The 14,263-nt window shown below is 41.5% G+C and overlaps 1 protein-coding gene across 2 annotated transcripts in view; it reads left to right on the top strand.

The window, feature by feature from the left end:
- Window positions 1–14,263, top strand: part of PRDM15 (PR/SET domain 15) — a 62,851-nt gene that overhangs the window by 25,209 nt on the left and 23,379 nt on the right. Inside the window, exons 4-10 of one of the 2 annotated variants that reach the window (XM_030577257.1) lie at window positions 646–799; window positions 3,506–3,758; window positions 7,437–7,535; window positions 8,526–8,750; window positions 10,949–11,084; window positions 12,352–12,533; window positions 13,086–13,180. In XM_030577257.1, coding sequence (XP_030433117.1) covers window positions 646–799; window positions 3,506–3,758; window positions 7,437–7,535; window positions 8,526–8,750; window positions 10,949–11,084; window positions 12,352–12,533; window positions 13,086–13,180 — 1,144 coding nt within the window. The remainder of the gene's footprint in view (window positions 1–645; window positions 800–3,505; window positions 3,759–7,436; window positions 7,536–8,525; window positions 8,751–10,948; window positions 11,085–12,351; window positions 12,534–13,085; window positions 13,181–14,263) is intronic. The other variant, XM_030577268.1, reaches the window with a different exon arrangement.

Consider the following 14,263-nt stretch of genomic DNA (forward strand, 5'->3'; position numbering starts at 1 on the left):
ACATTAAATAGGAAAACACTTAATGGGTGTGGCTGCAACACTTGAATATAAATGCATGCTTAAGCTTCTTACACCAACATATTTTTCTTCTGTTTGTTACACTAGTATTGAAGAACAATGGAGAATGGTTTACAGTCTCTTATATCAAGTTCCCATACAACTATTACCTAAACTGCATAGTAGCTCTCCTCACAGGAAGTTATTTTCAAACGTGTGTCACATTTGGGTATGGTTCCCCTTAAAAACAGATTTGGAAAAATGGTGAGGCACCAGTGACCAAGGCATCCCTAATCTGAAGGAAAGCCACTACCTCTGGATTTAGAAAAGAGACAGGATTCTGGTTAAAGAGGAAATAAAATATCTTGAAAACAAATGATCTTTGAAAAGATACTGGTGGCTCAGATTTGGACCAAAAAAAAATTTATTTTAAAAATCAGCTTTTATATAATTGAAGCTCAGTAGAAATGTTTCCATTGTTTGTTTGCTTTTTAAATTCCAATGGAAACTAGTTTTATTCAGCATAACAATCTCCGATCATTGCAGCATTGAGAAATGGGTACTGCTTTCGTTTGGACATTGCAAGAATTGTGTTCTGCACAGCTTCTTTACATGGTATTTCGATTCTCTCATTTTTGTTTTTAATAGGTCATCCCTTCCTTCCAATCTGGAGATCAGACAACTAGAAGATGGGACTGAAGGAGTATTTGCAGTGATGCAGCTTGTCAAACGTACCCAGTTTGGTCCATTTGAATCCAAGAGAGTTGCCAAACTGGAAAAGGAGTCAGCATTTCCACTGAAGGTACAGTATGGCACCAACAAAATGATATTGACATGAAGTTAGTTTTAAGGTTGTCACCTACAGATGATGTAAAGAAGCTGATAAGTAGAGACGGGTTCAAGCCACAAAACTTGGAGTCAGATATTGAACTGTGGGGTGCTCTGGGTATTTTTAATGAAGGGTTCAATTTGATCCCACTTCTCTAATAGGTAATCACAAAAGCCAGTATGCTTTTACCTTGACAAGAACATAAGATGTGGTGGTGCTGTTTACACAACATCCAGAAGAAAAGTTTGTTTCTTTCTCATTTTTATTTTGTTCTCTTCCCTTGAAAAGTTCCAGTGAAAAACTACTTTGAGTGTTTTCAATCCATTCTTCCCTTCACAGTAATATCTGATTCAGCAATAAAGATCTAGAAACCAAATTCAAAGGTAACAAGTGTTCAGGATTTTTTCCCTTCCCCTTGATAGGTAAACAGGTTAAATGACATTTCTGTTTTGAGGAAGGAATTGTAATCTAGAGGCTAAAGCAGCTTACTTTGAGTCAGAACTCCTGGGATCTTCTCCCACTTTGCCACTAGCTTTCTTTGTGACCTTGTGCAAGTCTTTGTGCCTCAGTTTACACATCTGAAAGCGTATGTGATGTGTACCTTAAAGGAGTGTTGAGGCTTACTTTGTTTCTAAAGCGTTTTGAGACCCATGGATGAAAGGCACCATCAAGGCACAAAATACACAGTCTTATTTATTATTAATAACAATGTTGTGTTATAGGGCTGTCAATTAATCACAGTTAACTCATGCGATTAACTCAAAAAAATTAATTGTGATTAATCACAGTTTAATCGCACTCTTAAACAACTGAATACCAATTAAATTTATTAAATATTTTGGATTTTTTCTACATTTTTAAATATATTGATTTAAATTACAACACTGTATACAAGATTGACAGTGCTCCCTTTATAGTATTATTTTTATTACAAATATTTGCACTGTAAAAATGATAAACAAAAAAATAGTATTTTTTAATTTACCTCATACAAGTACTATAACGGGTTCCCTTTATTGTGAAAGTGCAACTTACAAATGTAGATTTCTTTTATTATATAAATGAGCTCAAAAACAAAACACTGTAAAACTTCAGAGCCTACACCTCCACTCAGTCCTGCTTGTTGTTTCTGAGCATGGCTGAACACAAGTTTATTTACATTTGCACGAGATAATGCTGCCTGCTTCTTATTTACAATGTCACCAGAAAGTGAGAACAGGCATTCGCATGGCACTTTTGTAGCTGGCATTGCAAGGTATTTCCATGCCAGATATGCTACACATTCGTATGCCCCGTCATGCTTCGGCCACCATTCCAGAGGACATGCTTCTATGTGGATGATGCTCTTTAAAAAAATGTGTTAATTAAATTAGTGAACTCCTTGGGGGAGACTTTTCTGTCTTCTGCTCTGTTTTACTTGCATTCTGCCATATATTTCATGTTATAGCAGTCTTAGATGATGACCCAGCACATTGTTCATTTTAAGAACACTTTCACTGCAGATTTGACAAAATGCAAAGAAGGTACCAATGTGAGGTTTCTAAAGATAGCTACAGCAGTCGACCCAAAGTTTAAGAATCTGAAGTGCCTTCCAAAATCTGAGAGGGTCGATGTGTGGAGCATGGTTCCAAAAGTTTTAAAAGACCAACACTCTGGGCTGGTCCACACTAGGGGGGGGGGGGGAAATCGATCTTAGATACGCAACTTCAGCTATGTGAATAACGTAGCTGAAGTCGAATATCTAAGATCGAATTACTCACCCGTCCACACTGCGCGGGATCGATGTTCGCGGCTCTCCGTGTCGATTCCGGAACTCCGTTGGGGTTGATGGAGTTCCGGAATCGATATAAGCGCGCTCGGGGATCGATTTTAACCCGCCGATACGACGGGTAGTCTGGACGTGGCCTCTGATGCAGAAACTACGGAACTTGAACTCGCAAAAAAGAAAATCAGTTTTCTGCAGGTGGCATCTGACTCATGATGAAAACATGCCTTGGTCCTCACTGCTTTTCATCATTATCAAGTAGAACCCGTCATCAGCATGGATGCATGTCCTCTGGAATGGTGGTTGAAGCATGAAGGGACATATGAATCTTTAGCGCATTTAGCACTGAATATCTTGCATCGCCAGCTACAGCAGTGCCATGCGAACGCCTGTTCTCACTTTCAGGTGACATTGTAAACAAGAAGAGGGCAGCATTATCTCCTGCAAATATAAACAAACTTGTTTGTCTGAGCAATTGGCTGAACAAGAAGTAGGACTGAGTGGACTTGTAGGCTCTGAAGTTTTACATTGTTTTGTTTTATGAGTGCAGTTTTTTTTTTGTACATAATTCTACATTTGTGTATTCAACTTTCGTGATAAAGAGAGATTGCACTACAGTACTTGTATTAGGTGAAATGAAAAACACTTTTTTTTACAGTGCAAATATTTGTAATAAATATAAAGTGAGCATTGTACACTTTGTGTGTTGTAATTGAAATCAATATATTTGGCAATGTAGAAAACATCAAAAATATTTAAATAAATGGTATTCTATTATTGCTTAACAGTGTGATTAATCACAATTATTTTTTAATTGCTCAGTTAATCATGATTATTTTTTTAATTGCTTGACAGCCCTAATTTATTATTGTGTTTGTATGTATTTACATTTTGTTTGTATGGGTGGCTAACAGGTTTTCCAGAAGGACGGGCCCCTGGTTTATTTTGATACCTCTAACGAAGATGACTGCAATTGGATGATGATGGTGAGAGCAGCCACTGAATATGAACATCAAAACCTGACTGCCTTCCAGCATGACAATGATATTTACTTCACCACCTCCCGGGACATCCCACCAGGAACTGAGCTGCGAGTGTGGTATGCAGCTTTTTACGCCAAAAAGATGGAAAAGCCAGTGCTGAAGCAGGTCACTAGTATTGCCAATGGTACGTTTTGGGGGCCTTTTTCTTCTTCCCTAAGGGCCCAGTCCAACAAGGTGCTGATCATCCTCCTGAGCTCAGTGGCAGTTGAGGGTGCTCAGTACCTTGGAGGATCTGGTCCTGAATCTGTAAATTGTGTAAAAAATTGGACTCTCAGATGCATTTGTGCCCTACAAGAAAGAAGCCTAAGTTCTGCACCAAGAGGTATCTGAGTCTTTAAAAAAAGATGCACGTCCTAACTGATTTTGCAGCAGCTTGAGACCCAAGACTGGAGGCTTGGTCATTAGCTGCAGAATCAGTAATTTCATCAAAACGTTTCTTCATGGAAGAGCTTTCCAGTCTCTTCCCAAAGAAATTCAAATGTCAGCACAGTGCAGACACATAAATAGATCACCTGAGAAGTAGTCGTCTTTTCTTTTAATTGCAATGAAGCTTTCTGACCTTCCCATGGGGTGTTGTACAACTGGGAGCAATTACATGCACCTTCGGAAGTCTTTATGTAGAGCTCTGTGAAACGAGATGAGTTCAAACTGAGCTTTTGTTCCACATGATTACTCAAGCTTCTGCAAAGGACGGTAGACAGCTTTGTTAGAGTTCTTTAAACTGATGTTAAAGCTTCTATGCTTTGTGCTACAGTAATATAAATAATAATTTTCCCCTCAATTCTCTTCTACCTTTACATTTCTGTAGCCAAAAAATCCACAACTTTTAACATTGCAGAAGTGTTACTGTTGCCGTTTAGTTAAGAATATACAGTGTGGTTCCTGGGCTGAGAAGAATTTCCAGGATTATGAATGTAGCCATGATTGCTTAGTGATGTGCCGGCACCATTAGTGTGCTTGGTAACTTTGTGTTCTTGACAGCGCAGCAGGCAACCTGAAATGCCGTACAGCTGATTGATATTTAAGTCATTCTGGCAAAGTAGTTTTGGTCCCCCAGGATGTTTCTCAGTGGTGTAAATTGAAAGCCTACGTTTTGTTTGGTTGGGTTTTTCTGAGCAAAAGAGCACCAGAGTTGGTTAATCTTGTGACTGTGTTGCGATATGAAATCAAATATCCTCTATCCAAATTTTCTGATTAGCTTAGCTCAAGCTTCAAGTCTGTGCTAAATATTGAATGAATATATACATTTGTAGGTTAAGCCCTTCCAAATGATTTCAAAGTATTGGTGACTTATATAGTGTTAGTGATCTTTGTTATCGAATGAAAATATGGAGACCTTACATACCTCTGTAAGGTAGTATATCCATACACAGTGAAATCCATATGTATGCATCCTGAGTGTACACCTGTGCTGTGCGATGCCGCTGTATCCTGGATTCTAAACTGGAAACTATTCTGCAGAATTCAGGGATACGTAATGTGTTGCCTTGATTAGGCTCTCTCGCAGAGTAAGTTGTCAAAGACCTGCTGGGTGTCATAGCCTGCAGCACCCACATATATCACACTGGCATGACAGCAAAGATACCAGTCAAATATTGGGAAAATAACAAAAAAGGAACTATTTTTTCCTTTACTGCAGATATATGCTTAGTAGTGATGGAATGCGACAAGAAAGGGAACAAAATCGCTTCAAAGCCTCCCAGTGCAGTCTTCTCTCTTAAAAAAATCAAGAAGTCCAGTGTGCCTGTAGCTGACTTTGCAGATAAATAAAATATTTCATCCTCTGTTTCTGTCTGTGCTGTATGGAACCAATAGTGACAGAGTAAGGGCAGATCTAAATGGAGCAAAGGAGCTGCTCAGTGCACAGTGTTTCTGCGGTGATGGAAACATCATGATTATGTGACATACAGTAAATATGTATGAGCTTAATCCATCTCTGATAGCTAATGGGGAGAGAATTTAAGTGTATGGATTTTCATTTTATTACTTTCTTGGGTGCTGTGCCTAAAAATCCACTGAAGATAGAAAAGGGAGGGAAGGGACGCTGAAACATTTTTTTAAGCAAATGTTTCTTATCCTAAATGCCACTGACTGGTTTTAATTTATTTTTCTCATGTTACTTTTTTTTTTTTTTTTTGGAAAGACTTAATATCTGAAATATGGTAGAATACAAGAAGAAAACCAAAAAGATACAGCAGAGTGGGAGCAACCCCATTTTGGAGATGGCAAGAACAGTGGTTACCCCTGAATCTTGTGTTGGCTAAAGTAGAAGGATGTAGTTAAAAATCTTAAATAAACTTGTAAGCCAGGTGGATAATATTAATAAAGAACAGATCATTTGGAAAACCTAAATGTGTTATAAAAATTGGCTCCCACTTTCCATAGGCATGAAGCAGAAAAAAATCTAATCTTTGGTAACTGGGGCAGAGAAAATTTTTAAAAAGCATTAAACTTTTAGAAATTGCCACACTAAAAACCCAAATCAGGGTACAAACATGATCCTGGAATGCAGATAAAAAAGAGATCATCTGGGATTGTTCTTTGAAAAGTAGTTACACTAACTTTTGCACATTAATATTAAAGATGTCTTTTTCTTGCTTGCAGAAGTGTAAAACAGTCCACCAGAACATCCCCCCTTTGTTAGCTCCAGTACTGTTATTGCTAGAATGTAGAGCTGGACAGGAAACTGAAATTCAGTTCTGTGAGAAATTTTAAATTTTCAGAAAATTTTTCATCCACAGTTGGGACAAAATATAAGACTCAAGACATTTTCATGGAATTAAGCTCCTGCAATATTCTGTGTTGGAAATGGGACTGTGTTTCCAAAATGAAATATGGCCCATGGGATTCCTGGCTACCCACATGGCAGGCTGTGGGATTTCAATAGATTGTGAAATATTCACCTTTGGAGATCTTAAACAATCTGCAGAATGTTCTAGATTTCTCAGGTCCACCTGATGGATCTTTAGATGACCTGTTTCGAACTTAATCTCTATTCACAGCGCACAGTTATTTAACAGTTTTTCTGATTCTGTTACCTTCCTTTTCCCTGAAAAATCCCTAATGGCATAATGTGTTGCATGGTTACTTAAAATAACGTCCTACTTTTCTTTGTTTGTATATAAGAGCTGAGAAGTTGCTTAAGCAAAACATCAATATGCTCGTCTGGCAAAATATCCAGCTCACTAAACTATTCAAATATGTGATTTCCTTATCACCACCCTTATTTATTTTAACCCAAATGTTAGTGTTTCCATGATGCTTTTCAGTCTGTATCCCCAGTTTGTCCAGAGCTGGATAACTCCGGTTTTGAAGGTGCCCAAGATTGGTTGCTCCAGTTGTGCTTTTTGTACTGTTTCTTTCATCTCCACTTAATTTAGGGACAAGGAGATCCAATCTACAACTCGGATGAGTGATAGGAAGGCTCCTACCTCATAAATCTCTCCTGGTTTTTTTTTCCAGTTTCTATTTTGGCTCCTTAAATGTAGGTATGGGAAAGTCCCGTTTGCACCCTTCTCATGGAGTAAACATTAGTCTTTGAGTATCATTTCTGGCATTTTGTACATCTTAAAGTATCTGAGGAGGTGTGGTTTTTATTCCTCCTGTTCTTTACCAGTCTGCCATACTAGTGCCACAATAGCAGCAGCTGCCTCCTTGGGTCTTTCATGACTGATTGGTTGTAATCTGGTCTTCTGCAGGCTTCCTTACAGGATAAACAAGATAGTAAATCCCAGAAAGTTGCTGAAGGGTTTGCTATCTTCATTTTCAAAACTGTTAATAATTTCTCCTTGGCATGTCCTAGTGAGCGCTCCAGAGAGTAGTGGGCCCCTTGAAGCGGAGTCCAGTCAGTGGACGTGTAAAGTGTGTTCATCTGTTTTCCCGGAACCTCAGCTACTGACAGGTAAGGGGAATATGGCATTTGTATCAAAAATATACCCAGAAATATTCTGGAAGTTCTGTCCTTCCAAGCCAACAGATTATGGGCAGGGAAGTGGCTTCACAATACCATAAATTACACTTTTGTAGATTCTTCCCCTTCCTCCCTTCCCCCCGCCCCCCCGATCCTAACCAAAAAAAGAGTAAAACCGCAGTAGCAACTGATATTGACTATAGGCATCCTGTCTGATAAAATGTTTGTGTTATTGGATCTGGAATGAAAGAAACACTTGTATAACATATGGTAGATTAATGTTACGATTGTCAAAGGATAGGGAATTGTATATGCAAAATGGTGCAAAATTAGTGATGGGCTTATGCTGAGTGTTGTTGTCAATGAAGCGATTGGAGCTGAAAGCCAGTATAAGTAAAAGCTAATGGAACTTGACATTTTCATACTTTGTGTTTATAGCTATTGAGCATAATTTTTGAGAGCACCTAAAAGACTTAGCAGTGACGGTCCCATTGACTTTCAATGAAACTTAGGCTACTAAGTCATTTTTTAAAATGGCACACTGTTAAATCATTGAGGTACATCAGTGGGCCGCAGATCTGTTCAATAAAATATAATGTAATCATCTTGGCTAATACACCGGGGTTGAACCAGGAACCTTCAGAGCAAAAAGTATGAACTGCTACAACTTGAGCTAAAAAGGCAAGGCTCTGTAGCTGGGGTGTGTAACAATTCATATCCTCTGCAGAGTGGCTCAGAAGGGGGACCTGAGCACGCACTCACCAATTTAAAAACAAGTATTAAATCTCTAAAATTTCAATCCATCTCAATGATCAATTTAATTTATAATAGCATACTTTTAGTTAGAAAAGTGTTTTAACTGCAGTGAAATACTTGATCTAGGCAAGAATCAGTTAAATAAAGGAGTTCTAATTATAAGTTTTGGTGCTGGAGCCATCTACATGTTTCATGGCTGTGTTTCCCCCACACACATGCCTGCAGAACATCTGTTGAGTCACCTGGAACAAGCCAAAGGAGTCCCCCAGACAAGCCAAAATGATGCAACTCCAGAGAAGCCTGCAGAGGCTCCCATTGCTGATCAGCCTGTAACTGGCGAAGGTGCTGGTGCCAATGTAGACTCCAGGAGGACTCCACGAAGGGGAAGAAAGCCCAAAGCAGCAAAAGCAGAAACACCTCTTGTCATCGCTGAAGATAAAGACCCAGCAGGTGAGATGAGAGAGGTTTAATAAAAGCAGTTGCCAAACGTGCTTCCACCTTAATGATCTATTCTCAGCAAAGTCTGCCGAGTTCAGAGTCTAAATGGGGAAACCTGGAGATTTTTTTAGTTCACATAGAAAACCCTAGTGTCAATACGGAAAATGATTCAGTCTTTTCTAGATGCCTCAGTGCTAAACACTGCAGCAGCTGCATTTAATCTGGTGGGCAAATTTACTACTGGGCAGCCAAAAGAAAGCCCAAACTTTCAAGTTCAGGTCCAAGTCCCTTTCCTTAGGGCTGGTTTTATTAAAGCAGAAAATGCAGAAAACCTCAAAGACACACAAAATACTGGGTAATGGAGGCCTAACTTGCTTTCCACAAGCTGGGAAGGGAAAGGACACATCCTTCTGCCTAGCCTGTCCTGGCTGTCCCATAGGCCTTCTGTCTTGTTCCCATGAAGGGACTTCCCTCAGGGTCTTGCCTTGACCCTCATCTTTCCAAGATTGAGCCAGGAACCTTCCTTTATATTGTCTCCAGTAGTGCATCACATAATGCATGATCAGCCAACCCTTCATTGACATGTGCCCTGTCTTGAAACCACTGTTCTTAAAAGGCTATGCCCCTGTGACAGACACATTGGCTGTGCCTCGGTTACAGTCTGGCACTCTGTTACATGATGTGTCTGTTATCAGTGAAGCTGTTGAATGTGCCAGTGCCGCACAGGGCATAGCACCTTTTGTCCATGCCCTGAACACCAAACTGAACAGCTCTAGCTTTAACACTCCCTAAGCCTGCAAAATAAACTTAACTCCTCGTCCTTTGCAGTACACTGTTGTATGGGTGTAAAGTTTGTCTGAGGCCGTTAGCTCAGCAGGAGGAAAAAATAGATTGGACATTAATGTGGCTAACAAGAATATCTATAGTTACATTAAATAAGATGAAAACAAAATTTGGAAAGGAGCTAAACCCCCTGCTTCTGGGAGAATAAGCCAACCTCTAACTTGAGTTTGTTGGCAGAAACGTTTCTTATGGGCAGATTTTTTCTGTAATTGCCTACTTCCAGCTAAAAATCTGAATCCTGAACACTGCTGGTGCTGACTAGAGGCTGTGACAATTCTCTTGTTCCTGTTCTTATTGTAGATCGGGGTGGGCAAACTTTTTGTCCCAAGGGCCACATCAGGATTGTGCAACTGTATGGAGGGCCAGGTAGGGAAGGCTGTGCCTCCCCAGACAGCCTGCCCCCCCTTCCCACTTCTCACCCCCTGTCTGCCCCCCTCAGAACCCCAAACCCATCCAACCCCCTGCTCCTTGTCCCCTGACCGCCCCCTTCCAGGGCCCCCACCCCTAACCACCCCACACCCTATCCAACTCCCCTGTCCCCTGACTGCCCCCTGGGACCTTCTGCCCCTAACCAACACCGCCAACCCCTGCTTCCTGACTGCCTTGACATCTATCCACATCTCTGCCCCCTGACAGGCCCCCCCCAGTAGTCCCACGCCTGTCTAACCCCCCCATTCCCCTGACTGCCCCCTCCCAGAACCTCCACCCCATCCAACTGCTCCCTGTCTCCTGACCACTCCCCTGGGGTCCTCCACTCCCCACCCCCTTACCGTGCCGCTCAGAGCAACAGGAGCTTGCAACCACGCCACTGTGCTGCCCAGAAGAAGCACTGGGCCAGAGCGCTGGCGGCATGGTGAGGTGAGGCTGCGGGGGAGGGAGAACAGCAGGGGAGGGGCTGGGGGCTCAAGGGCTGGGCAGGATGGTCCCATGGACCAGATGTGGCCTGCGGGCCATAGTTTGCCCATCTCTGTTGTAGATAGATCTGTCTGGAGACTTGGTCTCTCTTATGTAAAGAAGGGTCCTGTAGAGAAAGAGAAATGTTTTCTTTTCCTTCTGAGAGTAAATTGTTCTAAAAGAGTCCTGCCCTCCTCACATAATCGGATGGTTTTGTTTGTCTTGGAGGTGTCTGTTGAGTTGGGTTCCCATTATGAACTTGAATTTGAATCTTCATTTTTGACTGTCCTGTCTATTTTGAAGTCAATTGGATGCCAAGAGTTGAAGCTCCATTTCAGTTTATTTCTGGATCAAGAGTGTTTCAAAGTAAATATAATGGTTGACATCTGCCTCAGAAATATTCTGAGTTTTAGTCCTCTGTGTGTGTGTTTAAAACTCTTCATGTAAAAATTTTTATAATAATGTATTCACAGTGGATCGAGTAGCTGAAATTATAACAGAGATCCCCCCTGATGAGGCAGCCCTTCCCTCTGCAGCGGAAGAGAGGATTATGGAACTGGTTTTAGGAAAGCTGCCAAGCACCACAAACAACATCAGTTCAGTAACAAAGTAAGTCAGAGCAAGATGCAATCCTTCATAACTGGATAGAACCTTCTCTCCTAATATCTGTAAAGCACCATTGTAGTTTCCCCCTGTTAGCATGGAAGAAGGGCTCATTTGGAGCAAGTGATGAGAGCCATATACACTTAGACAGACTTCTTCAGAGTATAATGACTCTGATGAGAACTTGGACACATAGCCACATCCATTCAAAGCCTTCTGTCTTGCATGTGCTTGCGCACACATGCATGCTGCCAGTGGAACAGCTGGTCAAGGAGTTTCTGCACCCTTGTATGCCACAAAGGGGGATTCATGCAGGCCTAGTGCACTGTAAGCTGATGCTGGGTTGTAGCCATGGGTGATAGGAGACTGGTGACATGATTTTCACCCTTAGAGTGCAGTGCGATAGGATTATTTCTCTATCTTGCTACAGTTTTGTACAATGGGATATTTGAAACCCGTAAGAGGCTGCAAAGTTAAATGTTACTCCCACTGAATGTTGTTGCTAAAGAAGCTAAAGATATGAATGTTTAAATAACATGCCTGGGAGAGATTTTGTGTCTCACTGATATTTGTAACTTGTGAATCGCATCTCTTGCATCACTGCGAATGACATTTCAGAGTTTGTAATAAACCTTGAGCAAAGGGGAAAAATGTCTGTGAAATTTACAGAGCTTCACAGAGGCCTTTGTTGTTCATTTAATTACATATTTAAAAACTTGTTCCAGTGAAGCTAGCTTCTTGAGAGACTTGGAGGTGATCGATCCATTGCTATTTTAAGGTTCTAGTTCATAGTGCTATAAATAAATTGAAGTCCACAGCAAGTAGATGGCAATAAGAAAGTACACATTCAAAAATATGTGCAGAATGGCATTTAGGCAGTGAAACGGAACAGCGCTGCCTGATGGTTCCACGCATGCTCATTTTGTACGGTTCTTGCTTGAAGACTATAAAGTTTTTAAGTGAAAAATGATATTGAGATACGTTTTGGAGGGTGAGAAGAGCAGTTCCTGTAAGAGCCCTGAACATACAGTCTTTGACTGTGGTGGCCACTGTTTTTCTGCTTGAGGGAGACTGGAGCAAATTCTCTTCTGACAGATGAGCTCTTCTTCATATATGGCCAGGAGGAGTCACCATTGTCCGAACGAGAGGCTGACTTCCCCCTAATGGCTAAGGTAGCCCTCCTAGCCTTTGTCAGCAGATGGAAGTGTTAACTTTTTTTCTTTTTTTTTTAAACTATGGAATACTGTTCACTCCCTTTCTTTCTCTAATCCAGTAGGTTTGCTCATCACCAAAACACAATGTCCCTCAAAAGAAGTTTAATTCTCTCCAGTAGACATGGAATACGTCGAAAGCTGATAAAGCAACTTGGGGAACACAAACGGGTATATCAGTGCAACATCTGCAGTAAGATCTTCCAGAACAGCAGCAACCTCAGCAGGCACATCCGGTCTCATGGTGGGTTTGCCTTCAAGCTCCCTACCATGCTGTGGTTCTCTCCAGTCAGTTCAGGGATTCAGTAGAGGTATTCGAGATGCAGATGTTTTTCACAGGTTCCATCATTAATTACTAGAGGGCTCCTTAATCAAGTGGACAAAAGCATGATAAGATCCAATGGCTGGAAGTTGAAGCTAGATAAATTGAGACTGGAAATAAGGTACAGACTTTCAACAGTGAGACGGTGTAGGGTGTTCTCCGCCACGCTGAGTCTTTAAATCAAGATTAGTTCTCTCTAAAATACATGTTCTAGTTCAAGCAAGTGTTATTGGGCATGTAGAACTAAATGCAGGAATTATGTTGGGGAAGTTCTATGACAGTGACAGGAGGTCAGACTAGTTGATCTGACTTCAAACATCAATGAATTAATCCGTGTAATGATTGAAGCTGCCCACATTTCAGCTAGCCTGTTTGTTTGGAGCAACCTATAGAATTGTTTAGCTATCACATGTGGAGTTCCCAGTTGGTTACATCAGTGGCTCACTCTTTATTTTGTCTTGATGGATCCCTCAGGTGACAAACTGTTTAAATGTGAGGAATGTGCAAAGCTCTTCAGCCGTAAAGAGAGCTTGAAGCAGCATGTTTCATATAAACACAGCAGGAATGAGGTGAGTAGAAACAACCAGGTGGTTCTTCATGAGGAGAGATGAAAATATGCTGAGAGTTCTGTGCTGATGATTGGGGTGTGTAAGTCAGTCCTGTGTGAATGGATCCCTGGTATGAATTGCCTAGGACAGTGGTTTCCAAACTTTTTCTGCCACTTGTGCAGGGAAAGCCACTGACAGGCTGGGCCGGTTTGTTTACCTGCCACGTCTACAGGTTCGGCCGATCGTGGCTCCCACTGGCTGCTGTTCACCATCTCAGGCCAATAGGGGCTGCTGGACGTGGCAGCCAGTAAATCCCTCGGCCTGCGCTGCTTCTTGCAGCCCCCATTGGCCTGGAGCAGTGAACCGTGGCCAGTGGGAGCGGCAATTGGCCGGACCTGCGGACAGGGCAGGTAAACAAACTGGACTGGCCCACCAAGGGCTTTCCCTACACAAATGGCGTCCCAAGTTTTGGAAAACACTGGCCTATGGAAAAGTGCTCGGGCATTTCTTACCTCAAGGGGGAGTGTCACTGATTCAGAACTAGCTGGAGACTTGGGGCAGGATGTAAAGGTGTGCTCCGACTGCTGTTCACTATACTAAGTAGAATTGTTTCACTGTTGTCTTGTTTGCGTGTCCTCTCTGGTTACTGCTACCAGTTGTCTCTTGTTGTATGTTTAGACTGTGAGCTCCCTAGAGCAGAGACCGGTGTGTGTGTGTGTGTGTGTGTGTGTGTGTGTGTGTGTGTGTGTGTGTACATGTACTTACACTGTTACTTACAGTGGGGTTCTGATCTTTGATTGAGGCCTCTGAATGCTATTGCAGTACAAATCATAATGCTAGTAAAACCCATTAATGGCAATGAGAGTCTTTCCGTTAACTTTAGTCAGTTTTGGATCAAGCCCTAAATTCTCAGATTACTGGCATCTGATGCCAAGAATATTGTGGAGCCTGACTATGAGTCAGAAAACATCTTGTTTTTCCTAAATCAAATTCTTCATTGCAGGGCTCAGAGTAGCCAAAAAGACACACACTCTCTCACCTACACATGTGTATATATATGTCTTTTATAGACCAGTAAGTACAGCACAATATATTTTTGCAGCA

Source organism: Gopherus evgoodei, chromosome 1 (assembly GCF_007399415.2).
Source record: "Gopherus evgoodei ecotype Sinaloan lineage chromosome 1, rGopEvg1_v1.p, whole genome shotgun sequence".
NCBI lineage: Eukaryota > Metazoa > Chordata > Testudines > Testudinidae > Gopherus > Gopherus evgoodei.